General features: G+C 46.5%; 2 protein-coding genes across 4 annotated transcripts; one reads left to right on the forward strand and one right to left on the reverse strand.

Moving 5' to 3' along the window:
* The first annotated feature begins 19 nt into the window (after nt 1-19).
* Nucleotides 20-2,503, forward strand: Rps25 (ribosomal protein S25). The gene is made up of 5 exons (XM_076924892.1): nt 20-179; nt 400-495; nt 914-1,097; nt 2,262-2,360; nt 2,467-2,503. Exons 1-4 carry the CDS (start codon nt 177-179, stop codon nt 2,354-2,356), a joined length of 378 nt encoding a protein of 125 aa, XP_076781007.1. The 5' UTR covers nt 20-176; the 3' UTR covers nt 2,357-2,360; nt 2,467-2,503.
* Cenatac (centrosomal AT-AC splicing factor) lies at nt 2,480-8,830 on the reverse strand. 3 transcript variants are annotated; one of them, XM_076924887.1, is made up of 11 exons: nt 8,643-8,830; nt 8,401-8,564; nt 7,908-8,006; nt 4,983-5,049; nt 4,847-4,909; nt 4,518-4,582; nt 4,294-4,399; nt 3,791-3,821; nt 3,007-3,096; nt 2,770-2,902; nt 2,480-2,680 (listed from the first exon to the last, which is right to left on the reverse strand). In XM_076924887.1, exons 1-11 carry the CDS (start codon nt 8,760-8,762, stop codon nt 2,620-2,622), a joined length of 999 nt encoding a protein of 332 aa, XP_076781002.1. In that variant the 5' UTR covers nt 8,763-8,830; the 3' UTR covers nt 2,480-2,619. The 3 variants fall into 3 exon arrangements, with proteins under 3 accessions (XP_076781002.1, XP_076781000.1, XP_076781001.1); XM_076924885.1 differs by having other exon boundaries at nt 4,294-4,420; nt 8,643-8,824; XM_076924886.1 differs by lacking the exons at nt 2,480-2,680; nt 2,770-2,902 and having other exon boundaries at nt 3,007-3,821; nt 4,294-4,420; nt 8,643-8,824.
* Between the last annotated feature and the right edge of the window lie 11,609 nt (nt 8,831-20,439).

Genomic DNA, 20,439 nt, shown 5'->3' on the forward strand with positions numbered 1-20,439 from the left:
CCCAGTCCCTCTCACAGGAGAGTGAGGCGGAGTTTAGCCAAGCCGTGGCTCCGCCCCTTGCCCCGGAAGTACTCTCTCGAGGCAGAGGTTTCTGGGATTGTTGGCCTACGGGGCTTCCTTTTTTTCCGACATCTTAGTGAGGCTGCAGTGGTCCACACTACTCTCTGAGTTTCGCCATGGTAAGGCCCGAGAGTGTTGAGCAGTGGGGTTCAGAGGGCCGAGCGGTGCTGGGGGGAGGTGGAGGCGACCCTACACGGAGCGCTTCGTGACCTGCCTCTCAGCGACCGCGCCTTTGTGTCCATGTGCTCCGGCGGCGCCGCCGTGGGTGGGTGAAGGACTGCGATCGGGCTGCATGGGACCACCGTGTGACTAACCCCCACTCCCGCTTTCTTCCCCTAGCCGCCCAAAGACGACAAGAAGAAGAAAGATGCCGGAAAGTCGGCCAAAAAAGACAAAGACCCAGTAAATAAGTCTGGTGGCAAGGCCAAAAAGAAGGTAGGCGATAGCTACTTGCACTAGGATTCTGTGGGACCTTTCGCGAACTTCTGCTGTCATTTTTTTCCCAGCTACTGAATTCTAAAATCATACTGTTGACGTTTTTCTCTTTACTAACTTTTGCCATCATTTCAACCTTCCTAATGCTGCGACCCTTTTAATACGGTTCTTGTTGTGACCACCGACCGTGAAATTACTTTCGTCGCTACTACTTCATAGCTAGTTTAGCCACTGCTGTGAGTCGTAACGTATGCGTTTGGTCTTCAAGATAACATATCGACTCCAAAGTTGCCGGTGCATTAAGTCAGGAAGCCTTTAATTTACCTGAGGTGATAAGGGACAGGGGTTTCTCAAATGCTTGATATTTGGGAGGAAAGGGGTGGTTCTGACTGGTTCTCTGATTTGTTTTGATGAGCAGAAGTGGTCCAAAGGCAAAGTTCGGGACAAGCTGAACAATCTCGTCCTGTTTGACAAAGCTACATACGACAAACTCTGTAAGGAAGTCCCCAACTATAAGCTTATTACTCCAGCTGTGGTCTCTGAGAGACTGAAGATTCGAGGTTCCTTGGCCAGGGCAGCCCTTCAGGAGCTGCTTAGTAAAGGTAAAAGATGTGTCCTGTGTTTCTACGAGTGGGTTGTCTTGTTGGTAGCAGCATTACTGGGAAAACTTTCAAAGTCTTTAGATGTGAAAACCCAGGATTTAGTCACTTCAGTGCCATAGATGCCATTGCAGTTCCGTGAGCACAAGGATCCTTCAAGGGAATACGCAATATGCAGAGAAAATTACTTTGAGACAGAACTCCATTTCTGCATTGCCCTGTCTTAGAGCTCCTGTAGTAGACCAGTCTGCCCTCCCAACTCAGGCCTACTGCTGGGGAGGAAAAACGTGTTCACCGCCATGTCTTGTCACTGCTCTTAGTATCCTTATGGTTGGCCTTGAATTCCTGATCCTTTGTTTTTTGCTTCTCAGTTAATTGGGATTAAGGGCGAGTCCCACCATGCCCTTATTTATCCATGCAAATTATCCCCCTGCTTCTGGTGTTTTGATTATAGTTTCTAAGTACATATGCTGGACTGCATACAATAAGGTCTGTTAAGATGGGATCTAGGTGTTGTGGTTTTAGTTGGGTCATGAGTATAAACTGGCCCATCATCATCTGTACTGAGGATCTAGAAAAGCAAGGTTCATGTCCGTCAGAGCCTCATGCAGTTACTCCTGTAACCACAACACTTATGTCAAGATAGAGACTTACCCAGGAGCTCTCAGGCCAGCTAGCTTAGCACGGGAAGAGCTTAGCCTCTACAGGGTGGAAGAAGGAAATGGACTCCTGTCAGCTGACTTTCCCTATACTCAAACTAAATTCACAGTAAATCCTCAAACAAAGCAGCTACTTGATGGCTTTGGTGCCCCTGTCCCAGATAGTTTCTCCATGTACCAGGTTGGACTCTTGTCTCCCCAGTGTTGGGATTAAGGGTCCATGCTTGTGAACCCAGCATATTGAAGGCTAGCTTGGAATAGAGAATATGACCTGGCATCCTAAGAATTGTAAAGAAATTCTGTTTGTATAAGAATAGGAGATGTACATTCAGCATCTGCTCTATGAAGCAATCTGACATCCATGGAGCTAGAGAGATGGCTCCAACCCCTAATACCAGACCTAGAGCATCAGATTTCCTTCTCAGATACCAGATAACGTGTACATGCATTCATGCAGGCAAAAACTTTCAGATACATTAAATTTTAAAACCATGCCCTTTCTTCTTAGGACTTATCAAGCTGGTTTCAAAGCACAGAGCTCAAGTAATTTACACCAGAAACACAAAGGGTGGAGACGCCCCAGCTGCTGGTGAAGATGCATGAACAGGTGGGAACCAAAGGTTTCTTGGTGTTGAAGCATTACATGTTCCTTTTATGAGATGTTCTGGTTGTGACTTCTGTTTTCTATTTTTTTTTTTTTTTTTTTTTTACAGGTTCAGTCAGCTGTACATTTGGGAAAATAAAATTTTATTGAATCAAATGAGTGGGTGCATCTGTTTCCTAAGGCAGGTGGAGAGGATTCGGTCTTAGGAATAATAGCTGGAATGGGTTTGTTCGCCATGAGAAGAGATTGAGCCCAGAAACCTTCAGCTTTTCCCTTTACGAGGCTGCTTGCTTCTTGTTGCAGCTTCAGTTTTGAATTGATGCCTGAAAGGAGATAAAAACTTAGCAAGACTAGTGGTAAGTCTTCAGGGAGGCTGCTGGTTAAAGTCTGGACACTGGACACTTATCCATACCTGGACTGCCAGCGGCGTCCGTTATTCCAGACTCTGCCAAAAGAGGGCAGCCAGCCTGCACTGGTGTTGGAGCTGTGATCAAAGTTGGCGCCAACTCTATCTGGAGGGAGTTTCTTCAGTTTTTGTTTTTCCTCTGCAAATAAGAAATATGTAGCTGGGTCTATCTACAACACTGCAGCTACCTCAAGAAATCAATTGACCTGAAACTTAATGTGTTGCTTGAGGTAGCTTGCTTACTTTCTTTAAGAAACTCTTCATAGGAGGGTCCTATTGGGAGGCTTCCCGAGCTGTGCTCCTCCTCTTGGATCATCCAGGGAGGTGTGGCACCTAGAACAAAGCAAAGCCCTTTTAAAAAATTAAAGTGGTTGAGGGTTAAGAACACTGGCTGTTCTTTCAGAGGCCCAGAGTCCAATTCCCAGTACCCGCTCTGGAAAGTTTTGATCTATTCTGGATACAAATTCTTGACTAGATAAAAGCAGACATTAAATGTTATTTAGGTGGGCAGTGGTGGCGCACACCTTTAATCCCAGCACTTAGGAGGCAGAGGCAGGCGGATTTCTGAATTCTAGGCCAGCCTGTCAACTACACAGTGAGTTCCAGGACAGCCAGGGCTACAGAGAAACAAAAAAAAAAAAAAAAAACCAAGTTATTTAAAAAGAAAGCAACAGCCACCCTGCTGGCGATGGGGCTGCCTTGAATCCAAGACAGAGGCAGGGGGATCTCAGATCTAGGCCAGCGTGGTCTACAGAGTCTCACGACAACCATTGCTACCCAGAGAAAACCTATCTCAGAAAACCAAAAGGGAAAACAAAATCCCAGCAAAGTAGATACTGCATGTCTAGTTCTAGGACTCAAAGAACTCAAAGGCCAGTGTGAACAAAGGGTTAACCTGTGTCAAAATAGCTGGGCATGGTGATGCATACTTCAATCACAGCACTCGGGGAGGCAGAAATAGAACTGTCCAAACAACAGAAACCAAAGGACAACCTTGCAGACCCAGAAACGCTGCTCAGAAACGTACCTGAGTGAATGTTACCAACTCCGGGTGTATCCTGTGGGAAAAATGGGGTAGAGATAAGAAAGCCACAACTTACAATACTCATAAGCAATTGACAGCAAACTATCAATGCTTGGGGAACACAACTTTGGACAAGGCTACTTCAGTACTTCTAAAGAATTCACCAGTAACTAAGGACAGACAGTTCCAAGGTAGACAGGGTAATATATTGGGGAGGTACTAGGATTTAAGGGCAGGGTGGCTAGTTTCAGATGCCTGTGTGGGTATCGGAGTGTGGACACCCTATACTGGGCAGGTTGAGAAACTGACATCGAGGGGCAGCAGTTATGAAAAAGATCACTCAAAGGTTGCAACAGGGCTTAGGAAAACGATTAAGGAAAGACTCAGTAACAGAAGTCCAACAGAGAAGATAGAGATGTCTTAGAACAAGTAGAAAAGCCAAAATAGGTCTGTTGTGGGACTTGAGACCTTAGTGACCCTCTTCTCTGCTTTGCTTACTCTTGTACCTGATGGCCAATGAATGTTAGGTGCTGTCCTGTCTCCATCCAATCAAGCTCTGCAACAGGTTGCAAGGCCAAGTGTGATACCTGCTGTGAGCTGGAGGCTACATGGCTGAAAGACAGGGGAGCCAGGCTGGCAGATGAGGTGGTCCTTGAGCACTGAGGATGGCAGAGATCAGATTGGTTCCCATTTCCCGCCATTCAACTCCAGAGGTTCCCTGAGGACTTACCCATTGGTCGCTTTCCAACTTTCAGGTGCTGAAGAACCCTCTTCTGGATCTGACTCTGCCTGAGGCTGAGTTTGATTCAGGAAAAATAAATGTGTCTAAAGTGCTTAAGAGCCTGCCTGGGCCATGCCCCCACACTCCAGACTCCGGTATCTTATGGAAGGTACTGCCCGTTTTGCCAACCCCCAGCCCCGCCCACATTTCTTGGCCTGCCCCCAGTGGACATGGCAGTGTGAACGTTCTCTAAGAAGAGCTGACTTGAAGTGCTGGATGGGGGAAGCCAGGCATCAGTGGATTTGGATACTGCTCTGGGTCCTCCGAGGGAAACCAACCTCTAAGACAGATCGGACCACTTCCTGCCGACTCTGCTCTACCTCACGGATCTGAGCTGCCATCTGTGGGAGAGAGAAAATGCTTAGATGGGCTCAGGATTATGGGGCAAGGTCTTTCAGAGGCCTTTCCTCCTACCTCTTTAATCACCTCATCCTCCTTTTCCTCATAGGAATCCAAGCCCTTCACCATGGACTTCTTAAACCTAAAAAGATGGGAATTATAAAAATACTGAAAAGAGATGAATCTGCTTAAAACTCCGGCCCTACCAGTTACAAAGAACACATTAGTAGATAGTTTATAATTCTGAGGTGGGAGAGAGAGACAGTCTCATTGTATAGTAGGCCAGCATAGAATTCTCATCTCAGCCAGAATGCTGAGAATACAGGAGTGAGTCACCATGCTCAGCACAGAAAATTTTGAGAATTTTCAACTCAAAAAACAACTGGTAAAGTGAGCACCTTGTCTCTCACCTGGGGACACGTAACACTATCAGACAGTTCCATTATTCTTCATTTATTTTCTTCTTACAGTTTTTTTTATAGGTATCTTGCCTGCCTGCATGTCTGTCTACCACATGCATTTTTAGTTTCCTGGTGGTGAGGGTGTTGATCACTTGGAGCTGGAGTTATGGGTGACTGTGAGCTGCACAATTAGTGGGTACTGGAAACTGAACTCAAGTCTTCTGTAAGAGTAGCAAGTTCTCGTAACCCTGGAGCTCATCTCTAGCCCCTGTAGACCAGGCTGTCCTCAAACTCACCGGAGTCAATTTGCCGGGATTAAAGGCTGTGCCACCATGCCAGGCTCACGACAGCAGTTTCTGACAGGAATATTACACTGCTGGTGAAGTGCCAACACACACCCTGTTAGCAATGCCACTTTTTTTTTTTTTTTTTTTGAGACAGGTTTCTTTGTGTAACAAAGCCCTGGCTGTCCTGGAACTCACTTTGTAGACCAGGCTGGCCTGCTTACTGCTGCATGCCAAGCACTGGGATCAAAGGTGTGCGCCACCATGCCTGGCTTACCAATGCTACTCTTGACCACTTCACCTTTATACCTAAAGAAATTATAGGATATTTTCCTACTTAAATCCTTCCATTCATTCCTTACGTGTATATTCCTTCTGCCAGCAACATATTTGTATTCATTTTATACTACAACACTTAAAAAGTAGGGCTGGAGAGAGAGAGCTCAGTGGTTAAGAGCACTGGCTGCTCTTCTAGAGAACTCAGGATTGAGTCCCAGCACCCACACTGTGTCTCATGGAGACTATAACTCTAGTTCCAGGGGATCTAATGTCTTCTAGTTTTAGAGGGCATCAGACACACAAATGGTATGGACACATATACATGTAATAAAAACCCATACACATAAAATCATTAATTAAAAAAAAAGTACATCCTCCTCTTCCAGTGGACTCAAGTTCAGTTCCCAACATCCAGGTTGGACAGCTGACAACAAGCTGGAACTCCAGAAGGATCTGATGCTTCTGGCCATCTTGTGGTGTACATACGTGTATGTACTCAGAAGTACATACCCAACACAGACATGGACACACACATAAATACACAAGATAACCAATCTTAGGGGGGAAAAAAATACCACTATTGGCTTGGAGAGAAGGCTCAGAAATTAAAACCACACACTGTTCTTGCATACCACCCAAGTTCAGTTCCCAACCCATATGTGGGGCTGGTCACAACTGCCTGTAACTCCAGCTCCAGGAAACTATCACCTCTGGTCTCCGAGGACACCTGAATTCATACCGCCAATGCCCCACTTATTAAAAATAAAAAATAAGAGCTGGAGAGATGGCTCAGAGGTTAAAAGCACTTGAGATATTTTTGGAGAGGACCTGGTTTTGGTTTTGAGCACCCAAATGGTGGCTCACAACTGTGTAACTCCAGATCCAGGGCATGTGACATCCTCTTCTGGCCTCTGCAGGCACTACATGCTCATGGCATACATACATTCAATTCAGGCAAAACATTCCTACATATAAAGTTTTAAATAATACCACTACTGAGGATGATCTTGAGATTGAGGCTAGCATGAATTATATAAAGAGATCCTGTCTCAAAACAAAGCTAGGCAATCCTGTAATCCTGTCTTGGTTCAGGGAATTTGTATGCTCTTTTACACCTTGCTTTTTTCTTTCTTTCTTTTTTTTTTTTACTTAGAAGGGTGAGTCAAATGCAGTGGTACATGACTTTAGTCCCAGCACTCAGGAGGCTGAGGCAAGCAGATCTCTGTGAGTTCAAGGCCAGCCTGATCTACATCAAAAACCAGGACTAGAGAGACTGGGCCTCATAAAAACAGAACAAAACAAAACAAAAAAAACAACCCACAAACAAATGGTAATTCATTACCCTTAATAGTAAGTTTTTATATTTCATTCACTAATCAAAAATCATATGAAGGAGGCTGGAGAAATAGCTCAGAGGTTAAGAGCACTAGCTGCTCTTCAAAAACCTAGGTTTAAGCACCCATATGGCAACTCAGGACATTCTGTAACTCCGGTTCTGGGGAATCAGATGCCCTCTTTTGGCTTCTGAGGCTAGCAATCCTCTTGTCTCAGCCTTCTAAACAACTGAGAGTAGAGGCCTAAGGCACCATGACCCAGCCATCACTTCTTGAGTGTTCTGTGTTCGATATCGAAGTTGGAGGGTCGACTAATAAAAAGTGCCATGAAAATACTACATAGCAGTAGATAGTAATGAAATCCCTGCTGGACTTTGCAATACTTTTACTTATTTTTGGTAATTTGAAACACAGTGTGGGCTGGCCTGGACCTTGACCTGATTCAGCTGGGTACTGGAACTATAAATGGTCACCAACACACTTAAATTGAATTTCCCCAATTAGTTCTTGTTTTGAGATAAGGTTCTGCAGCCCCAGCTGGCTTTGGCCTCTCAAGGATCTACTTTCAGCCTCCCTAGTCCTGGGATTACAGGTGTGAGCCATCACACTCCCAAAGAACGTCCCAACTTAAAGAAGCTCTTATGCCTGACAAAGACCTGGATAGCTCACTTGCTAACTCATCTTTTATAACAGGTGACTTACCGTGCATAATCCTGGGAGGAGATCAGAAACTTCTCTTTCATCTGGGCATTGGCCTTGTTCTCCCACCAGAATTTGTTGGTGGCTTTCTTGTGCTCTGGGCTGAGAATGGAGAGGAAGAGTAAACGTAGCTAGTCATTAAGATAGTACAACAGTCCTAAGTATCAGAGCCTTAGGTAAGTAGCGCAGATTGGCCACTGGGTTGCTTCTCTGGACAAGACAGAGAGGGGAGTATTATTTATTACCGACTTCTTCAAGACCTCTATCTTGGGACTCCTTTCTTCCAATAAAGTGTGTGGTGGTGGGAGGAGGGCAAGCTGGCTTTTCTACAAGATCACCTAACACCCTCTAAGCTCCATGGTTGGCCAGGTAATTCAGTCCATAACCCAATTAAGTCACAACGTCGACCTTCCGTTCCCCAATTCCAACTTCCCATCCCACACGCGTGCACAACTCTCTGTGTGTACGGGGGAGGTGGGTGTTCCCCAGTTGTCACCTAGCCAGATGTTCCAGCAGACCCCCGTGTAGCACTGTCAGGTTTCCATGGCTCAGGTGTTTTCGCACTTCGCAGCCACAGCACGGGCACCAACAGCAGCGATCGTGCTCGGGGACATAGCGCTCCACCTGGGCGGCGCGGATGGCCCTGCGGGCGGCCTCCACCTGAGGGACAGAAGCCAGCTAGAACCCTGAAACCACCGCTCACATTCCTAGCCTCCGTCCCCAGCCCCGGGTCCGCACCTGCGGTAGAAGCCGCTCCAGAGCCACCTTCAACTGCCGCTGGTGCTTGTGGCTGTAGACGTGCCCGCGACCACAGAAGAAAGTTTGCCGACACAGAGGACATCGCTGCGGTGGCGCCATAGACCCAGGACCGGCGAACACTGCCACTAGCAGCAGCTCGTCACCACCCACTGACCTCTGACCCTTCCGGGCCGGACGGGGCGGGGCGAACCGGGGAGCTCCCGGTTCCCCTAGAGGCAGTAGGCGCTATTGCAATCTGTTCTGCGGCTGCGCGGTCTATTCACGCCCTCCCCAACCCCACCTCCCACGCACCCGCAGGAAACCCGCAGCCTGTGAAAGAACGAGACCGGTCCACGACAGTTAGGACTTCAGACTGCATACTTTTAGGCGTTGACAAAGACCCAACTTAGCCTAACAGATCAGAACTGGTCATTTCAGGGCTCACACTGTGTCCCCGAGCTTTGTGTTAATGACCTCACAGCATCCTTGCATCTCGTTGCTTTGTGGTGCGGCATTATTTGCATTTTACACATGGGAAAGAATCTACTCTGAAGAAATGAGGATCTCTGACGAAAGCTGCAGAGGTGTGTTAAGCAGGGTAGTCAGCCCCTCCAGCTTCCCCCGAGACCTCCAGGGAAGCACTTGATCTAAGTCACTGTGCTATTCTTAATCTTCAAAGGTGCCCTGCACAAGAATATTCTATGTAAGTCACTTCTCCCTGAATTGGCTGGGAAATCTAATTCTGAAAATTTACGGTGAATCGTGCTCTATCGCCATTAAAAGACTAGAATATGTTATACGCCATCCAGGTCAAACCAGATATGTGTTTCCTCATTTGCTCCAAAGCTGCTCAAAGCAGTCTGCTCCCAAGGTCTATGCAATTTAGCTTATTAATTTGATAGTACTTTCCTGCCAGTCTCCTCCACCAAATGTTCAATGTCCCACCCGAACTTGGCTTGTATGAAACAGAACCCAACATCTTCCACGGCCTCTCAAGATGCAGGTGGCCAAGCCCCACCCGATAACGGGGGGGGGGGGGGGGGGGCAATAAATTCCTAGATTACCGCAAAATCCTACCAATCCCTGAATTTGCCCCAAAATCAGGCCACAGAATCCCACCAATCACTGAGCTTGCCCGTAGATCAGGTCACAGAATCCCACCAATCCAGGAGTGTGCCTAAGATCACACCATAAAATCCCGCCAATCCGAAACTACCCTGGAAAGCACCCTTCCCCTCAACCCTATATAAAAACCTGCCGCTGCTCATCTCTTCGCTGCTGCTTTCCTGGGGAGAGGTGATTGATGTCTTGTATGTTTCCCTATATATAATTCTCCTGTGTGAGGTGTGGTTTTGTGGTATTCCTAGACTCCCAACTGCCAGGATACCTTTCAGTTCTGAGAATTGAACTTGGATCTTTTGCAACAGCCGCAGGTGCTCTTCACCACTGAACCATCTGTCCACCATCAGTGTGCTCTCTCTCATTCTCTCACGTTTTCTCTGTTTCTCTCCCTCCCCCTTTACCTGGGAGGTAAAAGATTTTGCACCTGGGCTAGCCTCTTATCTCACAGTGACCCTCCTGCTTCAGTCTTTGAGTGCTGGAGTTCTAAAATGTAAGCCATAAAAGGGAATTTTTGAAATAGGCTGAAACTAATAATAATAACAGGGCCCTTTCCCTAACCTAAATAGTTAAAAGTGCCTGGCAGCAGGTTTGGGCCCATTTAATTAGTTACAGAGGAGGGGGAGTTACAGGACAAAGGCCTGTTAAGAACATCCCAGAAACTGGCTGGCCAAGGGAAGAACTACACCCTGCCCCCATGGTACGGCCTGCTAGTGTTCAAAAAAGGTAAAACAACCAATCCTGTGCGCCCAGGCGAAAGTTCGCTTTTTCCCCACCCCGCCCATATATAAGCGCTAGACCCCTGAGCCACGGGGTCAGTCCCTCTATCCCCTATGTGAGATATGGGGATATGGGCTGGCCCAGAGCTCTGATTTAATAAACCACCTCATGTGCTTTACAGCAAGACGGTCTCTCGTGTGTCCTTTGGGTGCGTGCTATCCTGTGACTTAAGTGGACCCCTTTCTGGGGAGTCCTGGACCTTTCAGCCACTGTGCTCAGCTTTTTAATTTCTAATTTTTATTTTATGTGTATGTGTCCTACATGAAAGCCTAGTGCCCTTGGAGGCCACAAGAGGGCATCAAGTCTCCTGGAACTGGAATTACTTACAGTCTTGAGTGATAGGTTTTCTCCACTGAAGAAATAAGCCAAATTAAAAGTAGAAAGGCAGGCTTACTTGGGAATGGGCCTCTTGACGACTTCACCAGTCTCAGGTAAAAACTGGAAGAAGTTGCAGTCAGATTATGGTGTGGGAGCCGCTTATAGATGGGGGTGGGGAGTAGGTTAGGGTAGGGAGTGTTCAGGGGGATTTGGACACCTGTCAGGAATGCTGGACTGGGCCTTTTTGGTGTTTTTCCTGCTCAGAGTTTTTTCTGAGTAGGTGGGGTTGGAGGGAGAGAGGAGAAATGGAATTTGCTGAACCATGTGGGGAAGGGGGTCAAGCTGAGGACTTCAACCAAACAGTGAGCCATCCAAGTGGACGCTAGGAATCGAACCCATGTTCTGTGGAAGAGCAGTCAGTAGTACTCTTAACCACTGAGCCATTTCTCCAGCTGCCAGCCTTTTTTCTTTTGAGACTGGACAGGAGCATAAGCCACTGCTCTAGTTAGCCCTGGCATGGTAAGACAGACAACCCATGCTCTAAGTAAGGTGAATGAGAAAGTTCTCTGTCTTAGAGGCATTCATTACCTTTTCGACTTACTGTCAGGGAATGAATCACTTTATCTGGATGTGGGGGAATGGTTTTGTGCACGTCGTATGCAGATGCTCATTTCTATGCCCAGACATCTCCTGGCAGATGGAGTACAACAAGGCCAAGCTTCTCTGGTTTCAGTGTTACATAAAAATTGTTTTCCATCATCTCTGACTGGGTGGGAAAGGACAGAGGAGGTGGGACATCTGAGCCTAGTGGAGAATCCCAAAGAGAGAGAGAGGGAGAGAGAGAAAGGAAGGTATGGAGAGACCATGTGGAGGAACCAAGAAGATTGGCCATGAAGTCACCATGAAAGAACAGCCATGAGGACACACCCACGTGGAGCAGAGCAGGTCGGGTAAGACTCAGATTGAAGGTAAAGAAACATATGGCTGGGAAACAGGCAGCCTTATTAGAGAGTTAGGATAACCTGTCTAGCATAGTACCAGCAACTGGTTAATACCAGGTCTCTGTGTTATTTACTTAGGAGCTGAAAATGGACTAGAGCAGCTGTGGGAATGCCCTGCAGCTATTGGGGGGGGGGCGTGTAGAAAAAAACCCAAGAATTACATTTACATCTGGACATAGCTCATGCACACCTGTAATCCATGTTTTCCCACCCCACCTCCCCTCTTCACCTCCCTAGCCTGTACCTAGGCTTCCCTAGGCTTCCTTGGAATATAAGCTGATCCCACTGAGCAGGGTTAGGTTAGAGTACTTGTGGAGATAAATCAACTGTTTTCCAGTCCTGGAAAACACTCAGAGCTAGCATTTCCTCCTGTGAGAAACCTTCTCCAGCTCCTGCAGCCAGAGCCAATTGCTGCTCTCTGTTTGCTTCCCAGGCATATATGGCATCGGCTTGCTACAGAAGTGACTCTCGATAGCCAACAGTGAGGTCTTATAATCTAGCAGACCCCATGGTAGGCTCTGTGTTGTTCTCCCTGGTTGCCAGGAGCACTGAAAGGGAGCCCCTGGGGGATAGTGGCCTTATGTTCTGTCCTGCTTAGCTTAGTGGCTCTCTACCTCCTCAGCCTTAGGCCCTGGGCTAGAGTAAACACTTCAGTTCTCTGAAATGAATCTTCCTGACAGAAAAACCTACCACACTTGTAACCTTTAAAAGCTTATTATAAGCTGGGCGGTGGTGGCGCATGCCTTTAATCCCAGCACTTGGGAGGCAGAGGCAGGCAGATTTCTGAGTTTGAGGCCAGCCTGGTCTACAGAGTGAGTTCCAGGACAACCAGGGCTACACAGAGAAACCCTGTCTCTGTCTCAAAAAACCAAACAAAACAAAACGACAACAATGAAAACTGTCTTGTGGCATACACCTATAATCCTAGACTTGGAGGTTTGGCAGGATGATCAGGAGTTCAAGGCCATCCTCCGATACTAAGTTTAAGGCCAGGTAGGGACACATGATACCCTGTTCTCAAAAAATTGGCCATCTGAATTGCTGAGATGGCTCCGTGGATAAAGGTGTTTGCTGCCTAATCTGAAGACCTAAATTCAGTCCCTGAAAACTTACTGTGAAGGACAGCGTCCACCCCAGAACTGTCCTCCAGCCCCCACATACACACTGTGGCATGGCATGTGTGCACTTGCTCACTCTCTCACACACATTAAATACTCAACTAAACACACGTGCACCGACAAGGCAGCAAGAAGGGATGGAGAAGATGCCCGCTCCTCAAGCTGCGAGGCTGCATTAAATCCGGATGCACACCTAGAATGGCGTCTGATCAGATTAGGCATCCCTCTCATTACTGCACCAGACGACGCCCTTTCCGTGATCTTATTTAGTTCTCAAATCAAATCTCTGCTTTATTTCATTATCCCTGTTTTATATATCGAGGAAACAGGCTTAGAGATGCTAAGAAAGCTGGGGCCAAAAGCATAGCTCTATTCCAGACAGGCTATTCACTCGGACGGGCAAGAGATGTGTCAAAGACAAAAATAAGAAGTTGCTAAGCATCCAGGGCTAAAAGCAGATCCAGGCCGTGATTAGTCCATCAGCAGCATCCTGGAAGAAACAGAAGTCACGGTGAAACAGCTTCTGTTCTATGCTAGGCACAGTACTGCACGCCATTCCTTTCCCAGTCTAAGAAAGAGGCTTCATTTTCCTCATCAGGATATTAAAGCCTTATCCAAGGTAGGCTCAGGAGGAGGAGGGAGGACCACCAGCAAGGAGGGCAAGGAAAGATGAAGGAGACCACTTTAGTGCAGGACAAGAGAGCCCTGTCACGGACCCATGCTCTGGAGGCAGTCACACCAATGGGTGTCTCTGGAGAGGAAACTCAGGGCTTCTTAGGACCCAGCCATGGGTCAGTGTCAAACAGGACAGTCAGATCAGTCCGGGGCAGACAGTGCTCTTGAATGCATATTTTGTATCTGGGGACCTGATAAACCTTAAAGTCCACACATTCCTTTTATTATTATTTATCTACTTATTTCTAGAAAGAGTCTTATATCTTAGCAGGCCTCCAACTCACTACCCAGCTGGTGACCTTGAGCCTTCTGATCCTCCTGCCTCCACCTCCAGGAGGTGTGGCCCACCAGTTTCACAGGGTGCTGCAGATCAAACTCAGGACTTTTGGGGGGGTGGGCCTCACCAACGGAGCCTCATCCGGACCCCAGACCTCCCTTTTTTGAGATAAGAGTCTCACTCTGGCTGCAACCAGAACTTTTAGCAATCTGCCTGCCTTAGCCTCCAAGAACCAGGATTGTGGGCATGAGCCACTACACCTGGCCTGGCATCTTTAAAAACCTTTTTACTGGGGCTGGAGAAACCGCTCAGTTGTTAAGAGCACTTACTGCTCTTCCAGAAGACCAGAGTTTGACTCCCAGCACCTGGCTCACCGCTTCCCCATAACTTTAGCTCCAGGGGGATTCAACACCTCTGGCCTAGGTAGGCACTTGCACTCATGCGCATGCACAAACACACACACACAGTTTTCCAAGTGGTGGTGCACACCTTTAATCCCAGCACTCAGGAGGCAGAGGCAGGTGGTTGGAGGGCAGCTAGTCTACAGAGCAAGTTCCAGGACAGCCAGGGCTACATGAAGAAACTCTCAAAAAACAAAACAAAACAAAACAAAACAAAAAACAAATAAAGCAAACCTTTCATTTACTATGTGCATACATACCACAGCATGTGGGTGGAGCTCAGGACCAACGTCAGAGTGTTGCCTGATCTTCCTTTGTGGGACTAGGATGGCCACGGCCCAGCTGAGCCTTGTAGCTTCCAGGGCTGTTATACTGCAGGTGTCCTTCCTTCTCTTGATGTTCACTGAGATGCAAGAGCAAACGGGCATCAGGTACCAAATTCTCACTGTGTCCTCATCAGCTCACTGTCTCCTCTCTTGTTCATCAGAACGAGCCCATTTTGATTTGGCATTCAAAGAAGAGACCAAATGTCAGCACCAGGTAAGATTTGAACCTGTCAGTTTTCCAGTCTCTTGAGGACCCATCGACTGCCCCAGTAATACTAGGCCTGTCATTAGTCCCAGCTGCAGCTTCAAGTACCATTCCTCCTATATCTACCCCACTAGCAGGACCTGTGTGGATTCCCCTCTGAACTGCTGACAGTGACAAGATGTTCTTAGGGATTTCAAATCCAACAAGCCCCAAATAACTGTGTTGTGATCCATCTGCATCCCTTACTACCTGTGATGGGTACCCTGGTTGTCAGCTTGACTACATCTACCATTAACTAAAACCCAGTGGCTGGATTCACCTGTGAGGGGTTTTTCTGTTTTTCTTTCTTTTTTTTTTTTTTTCTTTTTCCTTGTTTTTGTTATTGGTTTGGTTTGGGGGGTGTTGTTTGTTTGTTTTGTTTTGTCTTTTTTTTTTCAAGACAGGGTTTCTTGGGAAACCTTGGCCTCGAACTCAGAAATCTGCCTGCCTCTGCCTCCCAAGTGCTGGGATTAAAGGCGTGCACCACCACCGCCTGGCCTCCATTAATTTTTCAAGACAGGGTTTCTCTGTGTAGCATTGGCTGTCCTGGAACTCGATCCATAGACTAGACTGGCCTCAAACTCACAGAGATCCGCCTGCCTCTGCCTCCTGAGTGCCAGGATTAAAAGTCATGTGATATGCCACTACTCCCTGGCTTCAGGATAAGTGATATCTATGGTAGCATGATCCATGTGGTCCTTTGGTATTATCTAATCAATCATGGTATTTCCAGGCATGAAATAGGTAAATCTAGGGCTGGCGAGATGGCTCAGTGGTTAAGAGCACTGACTGATCTTCTGGAGGTTCTGAGTTCAAATCCCAGCAACCACGTGCTGGCTTATAACCATCTGCAATGGGCTCTGATGCCCTCTTCTGGTGTGTTTGAAGACTACAACAATGTACTCACATATATAAAATAAATCTTTTTAAAAAAGAAATAGATAAGTCTGTATTTTTATTTGGTCTATATAAGTAGAAAAATTCTCAAACAAATGAAAGAAAGACTATATTGGGTGGTGGCAAAAGGGAATCTCAGTATATGAACCAATTTCTAGGCTTGAGTCAATTTGCAGACCCAGAATGAAGAGATAGCCAGGTTCCCCTAAGGAAGAGGAACCTTGATAAAATACCTAAAGTTTTACTGTTAGCACTTTGTCAGTCCTTCCTTCCCCACAGGAACCTATAGCCTTTTACAAGGGTAACTGTACACTGGGGGCAAGAAAACAGATCCTCTGGTACTGGTTCTGGATGTTGATGTCCAGAGATTCCATGGGCATTATGGCCCTTCAGTTAAAGCAGAGGCTTATGGAGGTCAGGTGATTAATGGAGCATTGGGCCTACTCACAGTAGGTCCAGTAGGTCTCCAAACTTATAGTTATTTTCCCAGCCCTAGAATGTATAATCGGGATGGATATACTTAGAAGTTGGCAGAATTCTCATATTGGTTCCCTGACCTGTGGAGAGAGGGCTGTTATGGTTGGCAAGGGTAACCAGAAGCCTTTAAAGTTGCCTCTGCCAAGGAAAATAGTGAATCAAAAACATTGCATCTCTGGAAGAATTGCAGAAATTACTGCCATCATCAAGGACTTGGAAGATGCAAGGTGGTAGTTCCTACCCACTTCCTTTTAACTCCCCCATATGGGCAGTGCAGAAGACAGAATGGTTGTGGAGAATGACAGTTGACTATTGAAAATTCAATCAGGTAGTGACTCAGATTGCAGCTGCTGTACCAGATGTGGTGATCTTGAGTAGGTTAACACATCTCCTGATACATGATAAGCAGCTATTGATCTAGAAAATGCTTTCTTCTTGATTCCAGGCCATAAGAGCCACTAAAAGCAATCTGCATCAGCAGTGTACCTTTACAGTTTTACCTCAAAGATATGTTAACTCTCTGGCCCTGTGTCATAACTTAGTCCAAAGGGAACTTGACTGTCTGTCTCTTCCACAAAATACCGCATTGATCCACTATAAGACAACATTATGCTGATTGGACCAAGTGAGCAGGAGATCGCAACCACTTGGTAACATGTGCATCTGAGGATGGGAAATAAAACCAACCAAAATCCAAGCGCCTTCTACCTCAGTGAAATTCTTAGAAGCCCAGTGGTGTGGGACATACAGGTGTGTGTGTGTGTGTGTGTGTGTGTGTGTGTGTGTGTGTGTGTGTGTGTTGGGAGGCGTAGTGAGTGAGTCAACATTCGCCATTACAAGATGGCGCGGGCATCCTGTCCTCCCACTAGTAAACAACTGACTGCGCAGGTGCAAAAGGCAAAAAAGCGCGCCAAAGTCACTGCCCATCCCGGGGCGTATTATGGGTAATGAGTGAACAGCCAATCAGAAGTGAACACATCACTCTAGGGTGTATATAAGCAGTGCCTTTTCCGGTCTTTCCACTTCTGCTTATACAAGAATAAAGCCTCGCTGTAGTGACCACCCGAACACTGCCTCTCGTGTCTCTTTGGTGGGCGAAGGGGACACGGAGGGGCTCGGAACATGTGTGTGTTGTTTTTTCGAGACAGGGTTTTTCTGTATAGCCCTGGCTGTCCTGGAACTCACTCTGTAGACCAGGCTGGCCTCGAACTCAGAAATCCACCTGCCTTTGCCTCCCGAGTACTGGGATTAAAGGTGGGTACCACCACTACCCGGCTAATATATGACTTTTTCTTTTTTTAAAGATTTATGTCTATGAGTACACTATAGCTGTCTTCAGACACACCGGAAGAGAGCATTGAATCCATGTAGTTGCTGGGAATTGAACTCAGGACCTCTGGAAGAGCAGTCAGTGCTCTTAACCACTGAGCCATCTCTCCAGCCCGATATATGATATATGACTTCTAAGATGAGCACTGCACTTCTAAGTTATTGCACCTGGCCCCTCGCACCCCTCACACCACCAAGAAAGAAGCACAGTGTTTAGTAGGTCTATTTGGACTCTGGAGACAACACATTTCTCACTTGGGTGTTCTCCTTTGGCCCATATGCCAAGTGACTCAGAAATCTGCTAACTTTGAAGGGGCCTGGAACAGGAGGAGGCTCTTCAGGCTGCTGTGCAGGCTGCTCTACCACTTAGACCTAAGACCTTATCAACAGACCTGATAGTATGTCAGCAGCAGATAGGGGTGCTGTGTGGAGCCTTTGGTAGGTCCCTATAATTGAATAACACAAGAGACCTTTGAGATTTTGGAGCAAGGTTCTGCCATCATCTGCAGACAGTTGTTTACTTTTTGAGAGACAACTCTTCACCTGTTATTGGGCCTTAGTGGAAACAATATCTGACAGTGGGTTATCAAGTTACTATGTGGTCTGAGCTGTCCATCATGAGTGTTATCTGACCCACCAAGTCATAAAGTAGCATGTGCACAGCAGCAATCTATTATCAAATGGAAGGGATATATATATATATATATATATATATATATATATATATATATATATGAATGATTGGGCCCAGGCAGGTCCTGAAGGCACAAGCAAGTTACATGAAGAAGATGCCAACATGCCTACCGCTTCTACTCCTGTCACGATGCCACCTGCTGTCATTGTGCAGCTATAGCATGTAGCCATAGCCTGGTGGGGTGTGCCCTACCATCAGTTGACTGAGAAAGAGAAGACTAGGACCTGGTTTACTAATGGTGCTGCATGTTATGCAGACATCACCAAGGAGTGGCCAGCTGCAGCATTACAAACCCTTTCTGGAACAACCCTGAAAGATACGGGTGAGGGGAAATCTTCACAGCGGGTAATACATATGGTCATACATTTTATTTGGAGAAATGGTCAGATGTGTGACTGTTTACTGATTCATGGTCTATAAACAATGGATTGAATGTATGGTCAGGGACTTGGAAAGAGCATAATTAGAAAGTGGGTGAGATGCCAGCCTGGTCTACCGAGTGAGTTCCAGGACAGCCAAGGCTATACAGAGAAACCCTGTCTCGAAAAACAAACAAACAAACAAACAAACAAACAAAAAGAAAGTGGGTGAGAAAGACATCTGGGGAAGAAGTGGAGACATCTCTCCAAATGAGCAAAGGATGCCAAGGTACTTGTGTCCCATGTAAATGTTCATCGTAAGGTGACTTCAGCTGAGGAGTTCAATAATCAAGTAGCTAGGATGACCCACTCTGTGGACGGACAGACAGCCTCTTTCCCAACCCATCCCTGTCATTGCCCAGTGGACCCATGAACAAAGTGGCCATGGTGGCAGAGGTGAGCACTATGCATGGACTCAACAACGTGCATTTCTACTCACCAAGGTGAGCAGCTACAGCTGCTGCGTGCCACATCTGCCAAGAGCAGAGACCATCACTGGTGCCATTCCCTGGGGTGACTAGCCAGTGATCTAGTGGCAGGTTGACTACATTGGACAACTTCTGCTGTGAACAGGAAAGCATGTTGTCCTTACTGGAGTAGATATTTATTCTGGTTATAGATTTGCCCTTTCCTGCACATAATGCTTCTGCCACAACCACCATCCATGGACTGACAGAATGCCTTATCCACCATCATGGTATTCCACACACCATTGCTTCTGACAAAGGGACTCACTTCATAGCTAGAGAAGTGTGACCTTGGTTTCATGATCATGGGATCCACTGGTCCCACCATGTTCCTCACCATCCTGAAGCAGCTGGCCTGAAGAAATATAGAATGAAATATAGAATTGAAGACATGGTTACAGCACCAATTACATGGCAGCAGCCTGGAAGACTAGGGTTAGTATTCTCCAGAAGGTGCTATGTGCTTTTAACCAGGATCCAATATATGGTATGGTTTCTCCGGTAGCTTGGATCCGAGGGTCCAGGAATCAAGGGGTGAAAAAAGGAAATTATTCCATTCACTATCGCCCCCTAGTGGCCAACTAGAGTTTTTGCTTCCTAGTCCCACAACCGTAAGTTCTGCTGGCCTAGAAGGTTTGGTTCCAGAATGAGGCAGCACCCCTGCGAGGAGCAACAACAAACCCCCTGGCCACTTTGGGCTTCTAATGCCCTTAAACCTAAAAATGAATAACAGTGTTAGGAGAGGTTACTGATACATATCTCCATCAGGAAACCGAATTGCTTCTCCACAATGGAAGTAAGAAGATTATGTCTGGAGCGCAGGAAATCTATTAGGGCATCTCTTGGTGCTACCACATCGTCCTGTGATTACAGTCAATAAGACACTACAATAACCTAACCCAGGCAGGGTGAATGGGTAGTAGGGAAAGGTAGTCTTAAATTCAAGCTACGAACACATGAGTAGTTACAGAAATATAAGTGACAAGAGTGTTTCTGTCATATATTGTTAAGAAGGTGTTTGTATGGATATTTGTGTTCTCTTTCTAGCTCTATCATGTAATGTAACATCAATTATAAGAGAATGTCCCTCATGGAACATTGGTCCCTATTCTCAAATTTATAATGTTGTATGACGGATAGTTGTATCTATCGTATTGACCGGAGTTATATAGCCTGGTTAAATATTATAACGCATTGGCGATTGTATGAGACAGTTACATCACGGTTCGAATAATTATGACCTGGTTGTTGTTTT

Source organism: Arvicanthis niloticus, chromosome 26 (genome assembly GCF_011762505.2).
Source record: "Arvicanthis niloticus isolate mArvNil1 chromosome 26, mArvNil1.pat.X, whole genome shotgun sequence".
NCBI lineage: Eukaryota > Metazoa > Chordata > Mammalia > Rodentia > Muridae > Arvicanthis > Arvicanthis niloticus.

Excerpts from the sequence above, each read along its gene's own strand:
- Rps25 (XM_076924892.1), top strand. Across the intron at positions 496-913 it reads GTGGCAAGGCCAAAAAGAAG|AAGTGGTCCAAAGGCAAAGT; the intron begins GTAGGCGATAGC and ends TTTGATGAGCAG. Across the intron at positions 1,098-2,261 it reads TCAGGAGCTGCTTAGTAAAG|GACTTATCAAGCTGGTTTCA; the intron begins GTAAAAGATGTG and ends CTTTCTTCTTAG.
- Cenatac (XM_076924885.1), bottom strand. The coding sequence starts at position 8,762 with ATGGCGCCACCGCAGCGATGTCCTCTGTGTCGGCAAACTTTCTTCTGT. Across the intron at positions 5,050-7,907 it reads TCCTCCCAGGATTATGCACG|GTTTAAGAAGTCCATGGTGA; the intron begins GTAAGTCACCTG and ends CCATCTTTTTAG. Across the intron at positions 2,681-2,769 it reads GGACGCCGCTGGCAGTCCAG|GCATCAATTCAAAACTGAAG; the intron begins GTATGGATAAGT and ends ATCTCCTTTCAG.